The sequence below is a fragment of the Parasteatoda tepidariorum genome, chromosome 9 (genome assembly GCF_982258835.1).
Source record: "Parasteatoda tepidariorum strain Cologne lab strain chromosome 9, Ptep-v5.0, whole genome shotgun sequence".
In the NCBI taxonomy this organism is placed as follows: domain Eukaryota; kingdom Metazoa; phylum Arthropoda; class Arachnida; order Araneae; family Theridiidae; genus Parasteatoda; species Parasteatoda tepidariorum.
The window spans coordinates 15,495,650-15,515,539 of NC_141763.1; the positions used below are offsets into that span (position 1 = coordinate 15,495,650).

Here is a 19,890-nt window from a genome sequence, read left to right on the forward strand (position 1 = left end):
ATATTATTTACTGTACAACAGATTTTTGACCCTGTAGGAATTCTGGCAGCTACCACACTATTACCTAAATTTTGGTTACAGGAGTTATGGAGATTGAAATTGTCCTGGGACTGCCCATTGCCCTTAGAAATCCGAGATAAATTTTGTAAATAGATTTCAAAAATTTATATGTTAAAAGAGTTAGAAATTCCCAGATATGTTGAAACCAATGATAACTTTGAGCTCCATATTTTTACGGATGCTTGCAAAACTTCCAATGGAGCTTGTGTATTTGTTAGGACAGATACTCAATCAGGGGTAAACCTAAACTTATTAAGAGTAAATTCAAGAGTAGCTCCCTTAAGTGCCTCAATTCCACGTTTAAAGCTTTTAGCTTGTTGTATAAGCGCCAGATTAGCTAACTCAGTTAGAATCTCTCTATATTTATCACCAATTAAAGCTAATTTTTGGACTGATTCTATGGTCGCGTTGTGGTGGATTAAGAATCGTGGTGAACGGTCAATATTCGTGGCTAATCGTGCTAAAGAAATAAACGAGATAGCTTTCCATGAGAATTTGCGATATGTGCCAAGCAAAATGAATCACGCTGACCTCATTTCTCAAGGATGTACTCCGCGACAATTATTAGAATCAAAATGGCACAAAGGACCAAAATGGTTACTTAAGTCAAGTGAGAACTGGCCTTTAAATGACACGATTTGTGAAATAAAAGAACTAAGTGCTGAAAGCAGAAAAATAAAAATTAGTAATGTTAATGTAACCGAGGAGTCACTATGGTATGCAACAAGGTTTTTCAACTATCACACCATGGTTCGTGTATTTGCATAGGTGATCAGATTCGTGAAAAATTTGCGTACAGCCTTAGACAAAAGAGAACTAGCCGATCTAACTGCGACTGAAATTGAAATAGCTTTAAAGAAATTTCAGTTGTTAATGTTTATAAAGATAGTGGCAATTTAATTTGTGTCAAAACCAAAACCATCGAGCGCAATGACGATCTGAACTTTAAGGCTCCTATCCTTTTGCCAAGTGACTGTTTACTAAAAAGTTAATCGAGTATCAACATCAAAAAAACTGTCACACGGGTGTTCAAATTTTGCTCTCCATTATACGAGAAAAATATTGGATCTTAAAAGCTCGAGAAACAATTAGAAGTGTGGTTAAAAATTGAGTGCGTTATAAACAATATACTGCAAAGGCGGCAGTTAGCCAGCCAGTATCGTTGCCCATAGATAGAGTAAAAGAAGGTAGCGCATTTGAGGTCATAGAAATCGATCTGGCTGGACCTCTATTTTTGAAAAATAGCGAGAAGGTGTGGATAGTGCTGTACACTTGCGCAATTTTTAGAGCAGTGCGCTTGGAAATTGTAGCATCTTTATCAACTGAGAACTTTCTGTTATCTTTTCGGCGATTCGTCGCACTTCACCCAACATCATCTATTGCGATAACGGCACGAATTTCCACGGTGCATACCTTGAGCTCAAAAACTTAAATTGGGCTAAAATCGTGCGAGAAACTGAAATAAAACAAATAAAATGGAAGTTTAACCCTCCAACCACCGCATGGTGGGGTGATTGGTGGGAAAGACTTATTCGTGTAATAAAAGATCGAATAAGGCGTACACTGGGCAGGTCAGTGCTCAATTATGAACTGTTCACCATTTTGTGTGATTGCGAAGCAATTATAAACAATAGACCCTTGACGTATGTGTCCGAAGACACATCAGATTTGAAACCACTGACCCCTGCTATGTTTTTGGCCACTAATTCAACCCTTGACGTAACTGATTTAGCTCTAAATGATTTTTCGAAGTTTCAAAAAAGAATAAGATATCGTCGTAAACTTATTCTTGATCTAAGATCTCGTTTTCGAAAAGAATATTTAAGTCAATTGATCCAAAGATTAAAGGAGCCACTATAAATTTTGCTGTTGGAGAAATTGTCTTAATTGGTAATGACAACAAAAAACGTTTGACTTGGCCCTTAGGTAAAATATTGGAGCTAATAATCGAAAAAAACTGGAAAATTCGTACTCTTAAGTTCCGCTGTAATAACAACATACTAATCAGACCTGTTGGTAGAATCTATTCCTTAGAAGTTCCAGCAGATTCCATCTTGGAAACAACACCATCTTCTGTCAGTGAACCATCAGTAGCTTCTGACAGCGAATGTTCTGCAGTTCCTGCCCTAGAGACTACTGTTCCTTCGGCAACCAGTGATTGTGCTCAAGTGGCTCTCCTCCCACTCATGAGAGACAGAATGCCCAAGTATGGACGTAAGATAAAAAAGCCAAACCGGCTGGGACTAAAGTAACTTTTGAATATTTTTTTTTGACACTAACAAGGGAAACTAGGGAAGTGTGACTCGTCAATTTTGAAATAAACTAGTAGGATGTATGCCTTATGAAGAATAATTTTAGGGGGCAACATTCGTTTCGGCCCATAGAGGGTCCTATGAGAGATAAAAAATAATTAAGTATGTAGAAAAATCGGTATTTCATTACTTCAATGCTGACTATTAGTTATTGTAATTATCTCATACTCCAATTAATTTTGTGCTACTTTCACGTACTATATAATGCATATTTATTGTCAAAATTGATTTCGAAAATTTTATATATCTGTAGTTTTTCAGAAAAAAAAATTTAAAAAAATTGGCATTTTTAAAAAAAAAAATTTGGCATCAAATTTTTTACATTTTTTTTTTCGAAAAATTTTTCAATATTAAAACTAGTAAACAGTATTAAAACTAGTAAAAACTCATTTTTGAAATATTTAACTTTAAAAGTTGACATTAGCTAGGATATCAGGTATAAAGATAATTGGGTATAATATGAAAAAAGCACAACTACTTCCACTTACTAGGAATAACATTTACCTTTTAGCTTAATTAATAAACTGAGTTTTAAATATGCTTACTAAATTCATAAACTTCGATAAAACAACAATATAAATTATTTCCAAAGGAACTAGACTAATACAATTCCAACCTGGCGAGTAGCGACTTATAACAAGACACTTCGTTTGATGCTTTTACTTGTTGCTAGAAATCAGGTTCGCAGAAAATGCTGTTTACTAGTTAAATTTAGTAGGAATAACACAATCTGTGACGTAGGCTATAGTATACCCAATTGTATGAATAATATTTCAAAAATAGCAATGTTTTGACAAAATATTGAACAATTCACAGGACAATTTTTTTTTATAATATGTTAATTTTTTGGCAAAAAATTTAAACTTTTTTGAAACTTTTTTTTTCTTTTTTTTACCAGTTGTGCAATAAAAAAAATTAAGACAAAAAATGTGTCTATTAAAGCGACAAATACTTACAAATTTTGTTTATATAGTACGGTTGACCTTTCAAGAAAAAAAGAAAATCATTGAAAGTTCAAATTTCCCGCCAAACAAATTTGAAAACATTTTTATAAATGCAATTTAATTTTATGCAATCACATAAATTATTTCAGATTTTTTCGTAAGATCTAACAATATGAAGAAAAAAATTTTTTTTTATAAATCACATTTCTGGATACACATTAAATATGAAAAAATTCCATCAGTTTGGAAAAATGCGTATTATATTTCAACTCTCATATAAATGAAATTTATTACTGTTTACTAGTTTTAATATTGGAAAATTTTTTGAAAAAAAAAATTTACAAAATTTGATGCAAATTTTTTTTTTTAAAAAATGCCAATTTTTTTTTTCTGAAAAACTACAGATATATAAAATTTTCGAAATCAATTTTGACAATAAATATGCATTATATAGTACGTGAAAGTACCATAAAATTAATTGGAGTATGAGATAATTACAATAACTAATAGTCTGCATTGAAGTAATGAAATACCGATTTTTCTACATACTTAATTATTTTTTATCTCTCACAGAACCTTCTATGGGCTGAAACAAATGTTGCCCCCTAAAATTATTCCTCATAAGGCATACATCCCACTAGTTTATTTCAAAATTGACGAGTCACACTTCCCTAGTTTCCCTTGTAAGTTTTCGTCAAAAAAAGGGAGGAGGATGTTGCGTCATCTTCTCTCTCTCTTTAAACGTAACAGTGTAATGGTATAGGTAGATGCTTCAAAGATTTTGATGAGAGCGGTTGTAACTAGCCAGTCTCCTTTGTTAACAATTTTGAATAAAGTTAAAAGAAAATTGTGAATTTGTTTAGCAGCCTAATTATCCTTTATCCTGCTCTTTTGATTTCTATATTGGATATTTTTTTACAATCAATAATCTTACAGTTAGCGACGTTTTTCATAAACGCGCCAAGTGTGTAACATATACTAGGATTTTCAAGAAAAATCTGAGTATTAAACTGTATATAAATTTGAAACATTAACAAAACGGATTAAATTCATTTAAGAATTTGTTCGTTAGCTGATTGCGAGGATTTTTCTTTTCTTAAGTTTTAAAACGCTAACACCCGTTTTAAACAAAAGGCATAATTTAAAAATAATACAACTAAAAGTTGAAAAATATTTAATAAACAATTTTAACACCATCTATTGGATAAATAAATAAAAAATAAACTTAAACTATATGTATAATTTTTTATTAACCTCTTTTATTAATGCCCAGCAACCCGATAAAGCTTAAGTTTTAACTTTTCATTTATATAGTTATCATTTCTAATCAGGAATTATTTTTGTTAAAAATTTAGAATGTGCACTACTAAGATTTAGAATGTGTTTCTAACAGAGTTTCGCTTTAGTAGTTTTTTTTTATATATAAATCACTAATGTAGATATTTTATATCTTATCAGATAATAACTTTCGGGAATTTCTATTTTGGCGATGAAGCTGTATTTGAGTTCAGTTATATGCTTGCAAAGTTATATTTGAAACAATTGCAAAGACAATTTAATTTAATGAATTATTTCATTACTTTAAGAATCTATGAAAACTGCATGAACAAGTATTGAAATAACTTAAAAGCGAAATGCAAAACAAAGTTGTACTGTTTAAGTGCGCTTATAAACACAAGGAGAACTCCAAGTATTTATTTCGCGTGAGAATTATATATATAAATACTTCCGTTAACTTAAGCAGGCTAAATTGATTTTAGAAATTATTTATCATAGCTCGAGAATTTTATTTCTGTTTACTAGTTTAATGTAATCAAAATAAAAATCTAATCATTTGTACTAAATAAACATGTATCGCATTTGTTTTATAATAATGACCTTATATATTCGAAAATGCAATTTTTTATTTCTTTACTTATAATTTACTTTTCTTTTCGCAAGTCAGAAGTTTTTACTTCTTAGTTTTATATAAAATATAGGGATCTAATGGTAGAGATTTATAGCTTTGAAATTGAAAAGTATAACGTTAATATGCATTTTCATATTCCAGATGACATACAGCTGAAAACTAACTGAAAAGACAGAATTATAATTTAAAATACTTCACGATTTGTTTAAAATTGTCAGATAGTAGTTGCCAAGTGACTTTTAAAGCTTACAGAGTTTATAAGAGAAAACTGTCTTAAGTACATGCTGGTAATTTGCATAGAAGCTTTAAAGAAATCTACTCTTAAATTAGAACAGAATTTATAAAACTTACGTTTTTCTTACACTCTTGAACATCTTCGCTTTAATTTATCACAAAATTATTATTATATAAACTAGGACAGTTCAGTCATATGAATTGTACAGCAATTTATCTGATGGTGTAATGTTTAGAATGTATGACGTCATGAGATCATTTAAACTGAATTTCGATTGGTTGGTATTTGAAGTCTTCTGCCATTTTTTTAAAAGCAGTTTGATTGGTTGATAAAGCAGATATTTTTGAAATTATTTCTCATAGTTTAAAAAGGAATTATTGATAATATTTTTTGAAAAAACTTTTCAATTTTAGCACCTTTTTTAATTAAATATCTTTTCAATTTATTCAGTAATGCGTTAATAAGATATCGCAGCTGTTTAAGCACCGAAACATCTACTTAAAATTTACGGAAGCACTTTCATTTCTATTTTTAGCTCTGACATTCCAAAAATCTGTCAACCCTATGTCATTCCTAAACTTATTATTTATTTCAAGCTTGGTAAATTCTAACTATTAATTGCATTATATTTTGAAATTCAAGCCAAACCCTAAAAAAACTCATTATTAATTTTCTATGCAGCAGTTTGGCAAAAAAACATTTAAAAATTATGCAGAGGGACTTTTTCATACTCTTTAACTTATGAATGTCTCTAAATTTTGAAATTTCTTTTCTGAGAATTAACAATTTAATTGAACTGTAGATTTATTTCAATTATTTACTTCCTAATATTGCATTTTCAATTACCCGTTTTCTTGCGATGGACAGTTTCTACAAGATCGCTTACTCATTTTGACTGTATTTATAGTACTGCATAAAACTTGTCATTTAATTGTAATTTTCAAAATATGAACTATATTACTATTATTTAACTTATTACTACTTATTATTTAACTATATTACTATTACTGTTATTTTACTTATGAGATTTCGTTTCCGATGCAGACTTTTAAGCTTAATCTATTGAAACCAAGTCCAAGACGATGGCGATAACAGTTTAGAAGTAATAAACACATGAAGAATAAAAAGTGCATTATTGTACTTGTACCTATTAATGCATTTGATAATGCTAATTAAGCAAATGAAATGTGGTTTTCAACGTATTTAAAAAAAATTAAAAGCAAAATACCAAATTTAAATAAGTTATCAAGATGTTTTTGCGTTATGTAATAAGTAATTCTTTTTATCTAATGAAATTATAAAAAATATAGTAGCCAATAAAGATTAATTTTGGATATATGTTTCACATCTTCAAAAATTGAATACAATTTTTTCTCACAAGATTATGTTTCTCGATAAATTATGTTTCTCGATTCCAAATCCTTAATAATTTCTAAACCGTACTAATGCTTAAAGATAAAGTGTTATAGTTTAAGACAGTTGTTCCATTTTTTTTTTTTTTTTTTTTTTTTTTTTTTTTTTTTTTTTGAGCTACAGAATCCTAAATGATCAAACTTTTTTGACAAAATCCTGAGACTTCCATTAATTTGATAGAATTTATATAAACTTGTTCAAAAATACTAAATAATAATCAATTTATCAAATTTAGAAGAAAATGTCAGAATTTATTTATTGAAATCCATATGAGAAGTATAAATAGGAAATAGCTCTAATTAGGTGAGTCTTCAAGATTTAATTCGGTGAAGAAAAATTTGTTTAATCCTCGTATAAGTTAGACGGTAGGTTTGGCGATATTTAGAAATTCGATAAAGTTTAAGATCCGTAGTTGTAGTTAAGGTGAGATTCGGTAAGCTATTGCTTTTTTTATTTAAATTATTTTAAATATGTTTATTTATTTGCCGTTTTCAGGAAACGATTTTCTATGATTTTTTCTATGCCAATTCTTGGCGAAAATCGTAAAACGTCATGTTTGGTGTTAGCGCCATTTTTCGTAATGGTGCGTGACAAGGATGTAACGCATACTAACATTTTCAAGAAAAATCTAAAAATTAAACTTTTTTTGAATGACAAAATAGATTAAATTTATTTTAGAATTTGCTCTCCACCTAATTGCGAGGATTTCGCTTCTCCTAACTTTTAAAATTCAACTACCCCACTAAAAACAAGAGGCATAATTTAAAAATAAACTAAAAGTGGAATATATTTAATAATTGGTATTTAATAAACAATTTCAACACCATCTATACATAAGTAAATTACAAATATATTTAAACTATATGTATTAATTTATGAACATATATTAAAGGCCATTAACCCGACATACCTGACTTTTAAATTTTCATTTATATATTTATCATTTCTAATCCTCTATTATTTTTATCTACAAAGACCAAAAGATTTAGAATGCGTACTATCAAGACTTAGTATGCGTTTGTAACAGTGTTTCGCTTTAGTAGTCTTTTCATATATAAATCATTATCTTAGATAATTTATATGTTATAATATTTCATGCTTCGAAAATTTCTGTTTCGGCAATGAATACACTCGTTAACTTAAGCAGAAAATTTAATTTTCGAAATTATTTATCATAGCGCGAGAATTTTATTTTTGTTTACTACTTTAATGTAATCACCATAAAAATCTAATAATTTGTAATAAATAAACATATATAATCCCAATTGTTTTATAGTAATGACCTTGCTCATATAATAGAAAATTTAATTTTTCATTTCTTTACTTATAATTTACTATTCCTTTTGCAAGTCAGAAGCTTTTACTTCTGAGCTATATATAAAATATAGGGATCTAATGGTCGAGACTGATAGCTTTGAAATTGAAAAGTATAACGTTACTATACATTTTTCTATTCTAGATGACATACAGCTGAAGACTAAATCAGATTACAGAATTATAATTTAAAATACTTCACGATTTGTTTAAAATTGTCAGATAGTGGTTGGCAAGTGACAATTAAAGCTTACAGAGTTTATAAGAGAAAACTGTCTTAAGTACATGCTGGTAATTTGCATATAAGCTTTAAAAAAAATCTACCCTTAAATTAAAACAGAATTTATAAAACTTACGTTTTTCTTACACTCTTGAACATCTTCGCTTTAATTTATCGCAAAATTATTATTATATAAACTAGGACAGTTCAGTCATATGAATTGTATAGCAATTAATCTGATGGCGTGATGTTTAGAATGCATGACGTCATGAGACCATTTAAACTAAATTTCGATTGGTTGGTATTTGAAGTCTTCTGCCATTTTTTAAAATGCAGTTTGATTGGTTGATAAAGCTGATATTTTTGAAATTATTTCTCATAGTTTAAAAAGGAATTATTGAGAATATTTTTTAAAAAAAAACTTTTCAATTTTAACACCTTTTTTAATTAAATATCTTTTCAATTTATTCAGTAAGGCGTTAAAAAGATATCGCAGCTGTTTAAATCAAAACATCTACTTAACATTTACGGAAGCACTTTCATTTATATTTTTAGCTCTGACATTCCAAAAATCGGTCAACCCTATGTTTGATTATTTCTAAGCAGTTTTTTATATCAAACTAGTTAAATTCTAACTATAAATTGTGTTATAGTTTGAAATTCTAGTCAACCCCTAAAAAAAACTCATTATTAATTTTCTACAGTTTGGCCAAAATATTTAAAAATTGGAAAAGTGGGACTTTTCCATATGCTTTACATTTTGAATGTCCCTAAATTTTGAAATTTCTTTTCTGAAAATTACAAATTTTATTGAACTGTGGATTTATTTCATGACTATATTTATAGAACTTTGCAAAATTTGTCATTTAATTGCAATTTTCAAAAAATAAACGAAGATTAATCAAAAATTGTGAAAAACTAAACTGGACATCCAGAAAAAGAAATTTCTAAGCCGCAATAGCTGCGAACTATCCCCCTCAAAGTAAGTGATAAGAAGGTTCATGTTCTTAAGCGACCGAGTTCAGTAGGAGAAAGAAAGAAGTTTTATAGAATTACTTTTTTATCAAATGAAATTACATGAAGTACAAAGTAGCCAATAATGAATAATTTTGGATAAATGTAATAATGTAAATATAGGAATAATTTTGGATAAAAATAACTTCCAAAATTCAATACTATTTTTTGTCACATAGATTATGTTTGCAAATAATTCTAAATTTCATGACGAGTCAAAGAGATTTTCAAATCTTCATAATTTCTAAACGGCACCAATGTTTAAAGATAAAGTGTTATAAGTTAAGACAGAGGTTCCCAATTTTTTTGAGCTTTGAAACCTTAAATGATCAAACTTTTTTTCCACGAAACCCTGAGACTTAATGAATAAATTTCCTTAGCAATGGGGAACATATTAATTAACGATAAACAACTATTTTAAAAATATCAAGTGAATGAAGGAAGAATGACATTTTTTCATCATATCGTTTTACCAATATTAAATAATTGGTCAATATCTTAAATTTTATCAATATCTTTACGTCTTAAAATTATGTTTTATATGAAACAGTTAAATTCACAGGTCTGGAGAGCTTGCTTTAATTTGAAATCACAAGGATGCCACAGGCGACTAAAAGTGTAAAAAGTGGTAGAAACCCATTTCACTTTTATTTATTTATTATCTCTTTAATTATTCGGTACCTTGGGATTATCCCGTTAAATTGTGAATCCTTTGTCTCCATCATAATGAAAAGCAATTTCCAAAAAAAAAACATTTTAAGCACATTATATTTATCAAATAATAATAGCAATAAAATAATAACATAAAAATGTAAGAGTAAAAGTACGTATTAATAAAGTATAATAAATAAAATCAAAATGAAGTGAAAACCTCTTTTTTATAATTACACATTGAATTCTTTTTGAATCTAACCATATATATTATTATAAATCATTTCGGCTGCAAAAAATCCTTAGTAGCTTTCAAAGCGCTAATAAACAAGTCCTTATTCTGGTGAAGTCTCTGCCACATAAATTCGTATTCTGGTGAAGTCTCTGCCACATAAATTCGTTTGTATACGAATCCAAATGTTTCGGTGTTAAATAATAATAATCTCTTCGGTGCTAGTCAAATTCCAAATTCGAGTCGTTTGCCAGCGGAGTAAAAAAAAAGTATACTTCAACACGCTAAAGAAAATTAACTCGCATAGGATTAGAAAGTAAATATTATAAAATTTGCGGTTATTGGCGTAGAAGCTACCTTTTGGCAATAATATCGGGTTTGGCGAAAATGTTCGACGGGAAAATCCCAAAGTACTAATTATTCATTTGCAACCACTATTATTACTAACATTTCAAATTAGTCACATTTAGACGAGAGAAGAAAAAAAATTTCTCACTTACAGTAGTAAACTGAAAATATGTGTTGTAAAAAGTTGCTAATTTTAATGTCTTTTAATAGGATCTTGAATTCAATTAGTTTTTTGAGATTTTAGTCACTCGTGACAACTCTGATATTAGTGTATTCATAAACTGAGAGTGAGTGAGCTGAAATATGTTTTGAGTTAAAATAAAAATGAAGAGGGGTAATACGAAACAGAGCTAACAAAAAACATACTTATTCATTGTTCCATTTAAATATTTTTAATCGACTTGACATACTAATGCAATTTGTTCATGCATGATTTATTCATAATGTAGTTATTAAAAAACAAATGTTTTGAATTTTCTTTCTATTAAATAATTTCATAAAAATTAAGGAAATATAAAATATTTAATAGATTATAAATTGGATATGAATTTAATTACAGATTTCGAAAATCGCAACTGGTAAAAATGAAATCATATCTCTCGGAAACCCTGTAACATTTCAAATAAACCCCACGGTACGCCATTTGGAATCTGTTGGTTTAAGTAACAATTTATGTGTATAGGAATTTAAAAATTTCTGTCAAAAATATTTCGGAGTACTATTAAAGTAAACTTTTGGCGATCACACTCTTAAAAAATTGGTACTAATCCGTTCTAAAGAGGGCGCAAAAAACATTTTACAAATGTACTAATTAGAAATCAATTACCACAATACCAGTAATTCTAATTAACTCAATTAATTGAACAATATTGAAGTCAGTTGTCCGTATCTTGTTAATTTTTTAGATCTTCTCAAAATTGATAATTACTTAAAGTGACCGACACTCTTTTCATGGTTTTTTAAATGCTACAAATCTTTAAATAGTAGTATTCGTATGTTATTGTGCTTTGCTTTTAGATCTTTAACTGAGAAAACGGTACTTAAACTTATGAAAACTCAAATTTTGTCTTAACATTTTCACTTAGCGATGAAACTGAATTTGGGTTACAGAGGCAAAGAAATTTAATAAACGTGTGTATACATTTAGTATAAGTAAATCATTTAATCAATTAAAGGAGAATGTATGCAAATGTAACAAACAACAAAAAAATCAATATGAGAATTACGCAAAGAATATGGTACTAGTTAGGCGAACCTTCAAGACTTAGTTGTGACGAAAAATCTAAATGTTTATTTCACATGGAATAAATTGCATTTAAATTGAAAATTCAGACCATATTTATTTCATTAGTAGCAAGCAAATTGAATGCGAGAACTTTGTTTTTTCTAACTCTCAGAAATATAAAAACCCCTTTTAAACAAAAGCCATGGCTTAAAAACAAAGAAAATAACATATTTTATATTGAATTATTTCTTTAAACATTTTTAACACCATGTATATTTAAATCTTTAAAATATGCATTAAAATTGAGCGTGATGCTATGAACCTATAATGCTAATGCCCAGGAAACTGATGGAGCTTAAGTTTTAAATACTCATTTACTTAACATTTTTTAAAAATATTTTTTGTTAACTTTTGAAACTTTTATCTTTCAAGATTTAAGTAACAGTATTTGGTTGAAACAGTGTTTCTCTTATCCATAGTTACATAACGCATAAATCAGTTGCTTCGTCAATTTTGGCGATGAAGCTGTATGGCCATTAATTTTGGTAATGAAGCTGAATAAAGTTCATTTATAAAACTGCTAAATGATATTTGAAGCAGTTATAAAGAAGAATATAGGATGTATGTAAACTATATAAGCAAATATAATATAACATAATGGGCATAGTTCAAAACAAAGTAGTACCATTTAGATGAACCGGTATAACTTTGTTTTGAATTACCGGTTTACTTTGTATTGACTTACCTCAAAGAGGAAACAAAATATTTAACTCACGTGAAAATCAAAGTACGTAAAAAAGTTTCATTGACTTAAGCAGAGAAAATTTATTTTAAAAGTTATTAAATGCAGCGAGAGAATTTTGTTTACTTTTAAAATGTAAACAAATGAGCAAAGTAAAACCTATGGTATCAAAGTCATTGGCATCAAAAGGGAATGAATAATTGATACTTATTAAACTCGTATCATCTCATTAATTATTTAATAACTTAAAATTATGAAGCGCAATAAAAGATATTACATTACTAACTTGAATTATACTACTAGAACAAGTATTACATATAATAAGCTAAACATTGAAATATATAATACCAACAACTACGGATATAAAATCTACGGAAATATAAATTTTTATTTATCATTTTTCTTTCATTTTTGCAAGTTTAAGAATTTCGCTTCTCAGTGATTTATAAAATGCAAATATCTAATAGAGATACCAAGAACTTAAGTAGAATAGTTTAATGTTAGCTGTTTTGTTGATTTACATTTTCCTAATTAGGATGTCAAAATAACTAAAAGCGTCATAGAATTATAATTTGAAATACATAGTGATTTTCTTTTATATTGTTAAATTTTACTTTGACAGTGAATCGATATGTTTACAAAGCTTAAAAAAATTATTTCAGATACTTTAATGAAATTTTTAAAACGTAGTCATAATATTTACAGTTTATTAAAATAGAACTTAAAAAACTTACGTTTTCTTTACCATCTTGAACATTTTCGCTTAACAATTTCGCTCAGAAAATCAGTACAAATATTAAAACAGTTCTATCTTAAATCTTAAATTTGTTAGCAATTGTAAGTTTAGAATATATGACGTCATTATGAGATCATATAAAACGATTTTTGATTGGTTGGTACATTATACGATTTGTGCCATTTTGTAAAATAAATTTTAATTGGTTGATATGTAACTAATACCATGAAAAAGTTTTAAAAGGTCAATGCAATTTAATATTTTTTTAATAGATTATATATTTTATTCAAAACTAGTAGATTTTTTTAGTATTCACTATTTCAGGAATTAACGAAAATTACTTTCTTTGTTGTCTTTAATGACCGTACCTATTTAAATGATTGAATTGATTTTGGGGAAAGGAATATTTAAAATATATTTTCAAGTAACCTAATTCGCTGCTCATTGCTTTCATAATTTTTTTTAATCCAAAAGTAAAAAAGCAGTAAGTGTAGGTGCCGCACAAAGGAACTTTTATTAGCACTAGAAACGCTGAAGTAATAGTGATTATAAGTACTACTGGCATTATAAAAACAAATTCCTTATATACTAATATGGATACCTAATATAAGTTTCTAGTAATAGGTTTTTTATGTCTTAATCTACGCAACTTGAAATTTTTTCCTATAGTGGAATATCTGAAATAGCTATAAGTAAATCTGTTGTGTGAAACTAAATAAAAAATAGCCATACTAAATGAAGCCAGCTTTTAATAAATAAATATATTTATTTATCCTTTTTCTAAGGCAAATATTTTTGCAAGAAGTGCATAATTTTTACAATTAAAATTTTTGATACTTAAGGTAAATTTATTGATTTTCACCGTTTTCCCGTATCTATCACTCGTTTACTTGTTTTTTATAGATCAATTGTAAAAAGTATTACGTTATTGTGAAAGGAATTTTGAGGAATCTTGAAGAATTTTTCATAGCATTTTAAACTTTTTACTTTATTTCATGATTTTAATCAATGTGTTCAATAAACGGCACATGTAATCGTGTCATCTAATAAAATAAGTCAAAAATCTGTTTAATTTCTGTTTTTTTTAGTTTATTTAATGTTTTCGTAAAATATGAATTATATTTACCTAGCTGCCTTTAGCGACCTTCTAAAATTATCTTCTTTAACATATAAACTTTAATAGTAATCTAGCCAAATACACAACACAAACTAACGCTATAAATTCTTAAGGAAAATTATAAATAAAGCTAATAAACAATAAATCCGTATTTCATATTGACCTCATGAAATGAATCAGAGTTATAATGTGTTAAAATATTACAGACGGCGTTAAGTTAATGCGTTTTATGTTTCATAAACATATCAAATAGAATTCTCTTCTATGTGCTGCTTAAATGTGAAATTATTATTCTTTGTTATGTAAGAAGAAGAAAAATCAATTTTCTTTTCTAGAACGTAAATTCCTCTATTTAACTATTATTTTTAGGTACAGGCCGCTGTCATAATCTTTTCCGATGACATATATTATTTTGTACTATTGAAATATTTTATTCTTTATATTATTAGAAAATAAAAAATATTTTTTTGTTATTAGAAAATTTATTTTAAATCACATCACCAAATATTTAACACTCTTGGCAGGTTGTTTTTCAACGGATTTGAATTTTTGACCTTAAAAATATGTTATGAATATTTTCGACTGAGGAGAGGTGTAAATCCATGTAAAAAATTTCTGATAATTTTTCATTATTTCTTTTAATAAGGTTCAAAATAATATTGAATTATGATATTTTATTTTATTTTATAACCGTCGTTGAACAGCCAACCCATTTTTTTTTTTAGGTTTAAGACTACTAATGTTATAATAGCCATATAATTTTGAACTCAATCCAGGAGACAAGAGAACTCCTGGATCAAATACTGAGAGAAATTTGCCTACATGGGGGACTTTTTGAGGGAACGAACCCGCATTTGCGTTACATGGAGAGGAAGATCACAAGAGCCTGCCACGGTTAGCCTAACTGCAAGGGGACTCTAACCCATGATCAGTCTACCACTGAGGATATTTTACGTCAGCACTGTGGTCGGTGCAAGTCTGATGCGGAATTCGTATCCACCAGCCAGCGCTAGGATTCGATCATAGTTCACCTCATTCATTCTCTAACTTAATAGATTCCTTCATTCTTTACCTTGATTGATAGTTAACACTGATTAGTTGCATAATTGAGGTTCCCCTTTTGAGTCTTTTTGATCGGTATTTAAGTCATGAAAATCATGTCATTGGAACCCAAGTAATTCAGGATGTTATCTTTTAATTTTACAAACAGTACACTCACAAAAAATCATTTAATGAAATGAGTAGCTTATAATTGAAGTATATTTTTTTAAAACTATTTTAACAGTTGACAAACATGAGATGCGAAAAAATATCATCTTAGAAATTTTGAGATGTTAACAAGAAAAAAATATTTTGTAAAAAACGGCTCAAGTGTCCCTTGTTTATCCTATATTTGAAAGGCAGCATACCGCATGGAGAATACAGTTAGCAAAAAATAAAGTACGTAAGCAGTAATTTATTATCTCCAGTATTATAATTGTTTTTCTCTTGCAGTATTTATTATTATTCATTACTATATTACTCGTTGCAGTTAACAACGAGTTCTTATTCCAGAAGATGACCCTCCTCGCAATTTACGCACATGTCATATTATAAAAGAGTAATCGCAAGAAGTAAAACCCTGACAGAAAGCGATTTATTTCTGTTAGAATATAATTTATTAAAATCATTGAAATTCCAGGATAGCAAGAAATCAAAATTATGTGACAAAAGCAGTACCTTTCATACTATTGCATGCTCGCATAAAAACTCTTGCAACTTTTGAACTATTTGTTCGATTTACTTGTGTATTATCATCATCAACATACTTGGGCAGATAGCCCAATGTGGGCCAATGCCTTCCTCTGAAGATTTCTCCATAACGATTTCTCCATCTTTTTATTAATTGCAAAATTTTTTTTAAGTTGTGTATAGTCTCATTTAATTTAATGTTCTTACTTGACTAGGTTTCAGTATCAGTTGCGTACTATGCGTACTAGCATAATTTCTTACTATAAACATTCAAGGCGTCTAAACTATTGGTGCGATAGTCTCAAATCTCATTCAATTCACCATGAAGAAACATATCTGAAAATATGCATCACTTGACTGTCTAGAAGAAACTAAATTCTCCCCCCAAATCACCACTATTTTCCTCGAGGAAAAGGGGAGGCGTACAAAGGAAAGTAAGTGAAGTTTTAGGTATTTAAAACTAGTGGGTTTCCACTAGGTCTGTGCGATGTTAAGATTTCGGCATCGTGATGTATCGTTACGCTAACATCGCGACGGTTTATTAATGTTTTACATTTAGTACTGCGTAAATGCGCAATTAGTTAGTTGCATTTTTTTATAATCAACGTTGCATTTTTTTTTTAATTATTTCTCAATATTTAAAGACATGGATATCTGCAAAATAGTGGTTAAAAAACCTTAAACGGCTGGATTAACTTTGCCCTTTATTTTGTAAAAAAAAATCAACAGAATTTGCGCACACACAATTAAAAGAAAACCCTTCCATAACTAAAATATTCAACAACGCTTCGATTCTCCAATCACACACGTATTCATATTCATTACGTCAGAAAAACGATGAGTCACGATGTAATAAAAAAAACGGGGGAAAATGACGATCATCGCCACAGTTATCACTGCACACTTAAAGCTCTTCACGCGAGCTTTCAGACATCGATGTATGAAAACAGTCAACGATGTATGAAAACAGACAACGATGTATGAAAACAGACAACGATGCATGAAAACAGACAACGATGCATGAAAACAGACAACGATGCATGAAAACAGTCAACGATGCATGAAAACAGACAACGATGTATGAAAACAGACAACGATGTATGAAAACATGCATGAAAACATATCAAACCAAAAGAAAAAACATATCATCAGTAACTAAAAAATCCGTAAACAACTTGGGTAGCTTTAAGTTCACTTCATTAATGATTAATCATGCAATTCAGACAGCACATCATATATCATTGCTAAAAGAACGGACAATAGAAAAATCGTGGAGAAATGACATCCTTAATCTCCCCGATTGCTCAAGGAGCAGTGCTGTAGCTGCGTTTCGTTTTGCTACCAAGCACGATTGCTCATGCGCTCATCTTTTCCGTCTTAATAGTGGATAATCCTGCCTGCCCCCTCTGCCGCAGTGGTGGGACGATGAATGCTGAACATCTCCTCAACTGTTCAGTTCTCACAAAGAACTGCATCTACTCCCGATACTGGGAGGCCAGAGACCTTTCGTTCAATTTAAATTCTTGATTTAATTTTTGTGTTTGATGTTTTGTATTTTGTATATTTCATCTCTTTCTGTATTTGTATTTTTCTTTTCTTTTGATCTCTGTACGGCGTTAGGATAATGTCTGTATCGCCTGCTGCATTGGAAATAAGTCCCGCAGAGTGGACTGATCGTTAAGACACGGTTCCCAACAGATCACCGAAGTCAAGCATCACTGGCTACAGTCAGTGTGCGGGTGGGTGACCACTTGGATCAGTCTGCGTAGGGATCGAGGGTGTGCGGTATTGGTCCTTGTTAAACTGTGCTACCGTAAAGTGCTCGACTTCGCGCGCAGGTCGTCGGGCTACCGAAGCGGGGGTGCCATCCCCTCCGCAGAGGATAAAAATTGTGATGGCATGTCTTCGGATCATACTCCGGGATGTTTCCCAGACCGTCGCCAATAGCCCATTGTGCAGCTCTAGTGCGGCGTAAATTAACAACAACAACAGCATTGGAAATAAAATAAAATAAATAATTATGAAATAGTAGTTTATTTAATTCTTTTCATTAAAATAAAGTTGACATCAGCAAATACATAGATGGCATAGATGATTGCTATTATTCATGCTACATTTCTTAAAAATTGTTATTGCAGTCATAGTTCTTGGTGGTACGATAGTTATTAATGTTTCAATTCCTGAAGGTACAGTTATTATTTAGGTTACAGTTCTTGAAATTTTGATTATTATTCTTTGAACAGTCTCCACTTTTTTTTAACAATAGCAGCAAAGAAAGCAAATGGGTCGCAAAAATATTAGCCAAAAGTATTAATTAGTTAGCTTGTCCCTTGAAGCAACAGCAGAAAACCCAGCTAATAGATCTCAAAAATGAGCTGAACGTTTTCTTCTCCATTTCACTATTCAAGAACTCTTCTTCCCCATTTGCACTTCTGAAAAACAATTAGCATTTTGTAATTAAACATTTTCTTGCATATTACATCAGTGTATATAAACAGAAGGGAAATATATTGCTGTAAGTAAATAATAATACTTTTTTTTAAAATTTATATAATACACTTTTAAACAAAACGTTTTTACTTTTAGAAAATTTATTAACTGTTATTTGAATAAAAACGAAGGTTTTGTTCATTCTGCGAAATAAGTTATTTTTGTATAATGTAACATGTCCGAACATGAGCTTGGGAAATTCACTGTACTACAGAATAAAATTCTGAGAAAAATCGCGGCTGCGAGATGTTACCAAAGGATCTTGGATCTAGACATTCACAGCTACGATCACCACTTTTACGAACTGAATCGAAATTTCTTTGACAAATCGTTGAACTTTAATGCAGCAAACTTAGATTCAATCTTTGATTATGAGAATCTCATTGAAGATGCCTCCCTGAAGACGATTGCATACTTCTTTACACGTGTGATGCGATATTGGTCATTTAAGTTTAACTCAATGGTGTGTATATAGTGATAATTTATATAGCGATATATATGACGATATGCGATAAGAATATATAATTGAAATGGAATTATTTGTAAAGTGTTGACGGAAATCAACTTGATTTGAAATGGCACTTCAAATGTTTTTTTTTATATTTGAAATGGAAACTTTGCTTTGTACAATTGAAGAAGCGTTAGATGACGTATAGTAGTTATGTTTTTTTACACAGAAAGTATAATTTTTATTAGCTATATCTTTTTTATGTATATTTACATGCATACTCTGCATCATCTCTGATGATATCTACTTCTTCAATGTACAATAAAGGGCCACGTCGGCCTCAGGCACCCTGGCAAATCAATAAGACTAGGGCTAATTTATTTTTGTAAATTTTTTCTTTTTAATCATTTATTTTGTTTAAATTTGCATTTCAAACTAATACACACTACTCATGAGAATTAAAAGCATATTCATTTAAAAAATATACATAACAAATTTTATTTACTTAAACCATAAAGAATAATACCTTTTCGCATCATTCGATTCATAACTGATGATAGGATAGGCACCATGTGCGTTAAAATCAAATTGAAAATCATCCAACATTTCATCATTCAATACCATTTGGTTAGATCTAAAATTATAAAAGTGTATTTTTTTAAAAAAGAAATTGTTCTAAGAAATGTTTAAGATGAAAATGTAACTCCTAAAATAGTCTTTAGTAAATATAAAAGAGAAAATTATTTATG

At 29.2% G+C, this 19,890-nt stretch overlaps 1 protein-coding gene and 1 long non-coding RNA gene across 2 annotated transcripts; one reads left to right on the forward strand and one right to left on the reverse strand.

The window, feature by feature from the left end:
- The first annotated feature begins 168 nt into the window (after positions 1-168).
- LOC147803334 (uncharacterized) lies at positions 169-10,870 on the forward strand. Its single transcript, XM_087150501.1, has 3 exons — positions 169-670; positions 2,095-2,274; positions 10,863-10,870. The coding sequence occupies exons 1-3, from the start codon at positions 169-171 to the stop codon at positions 10,868-10,870; spliced, it is 690 nt and encodes a 229-aa protein (XP_087006627.1).
- A 7,384-nt stretch (positions 10,871-18,254) lies between these two features.
- Positions 18,255-19,769, reverse strand: LOC139426650 (uncharacterized). The gene is made up of 2 exons (XR_011637881.2): positions 19,668-19,769; positions 18,255-18,635 (listed from the first exon to the last, which is right to left on the reverse strand). It is a non-coding gene; the product is annotated as an uncharacterized LOC139426650 (long non-coding RNA).
- Between the last annotated feature and the right edge of the window lie 121 nt (positions 19,770-19,890).

Coding starts and splice junctions, on each gene's coding strand:
- LOC147803334 (XM_087150501.1), top strand. CDS start 169: ATGTTAAAAGAGTTAGAAATTCCCAGATATGTTGAAACCAATGATAAC. Junction 671..2,094: donor AAAATGGTTACTTAAGTCAA/GTGAGAACTGGC, acceptor TCTATTCCTTAG/AAGTTCCAGCAGATTCCATC.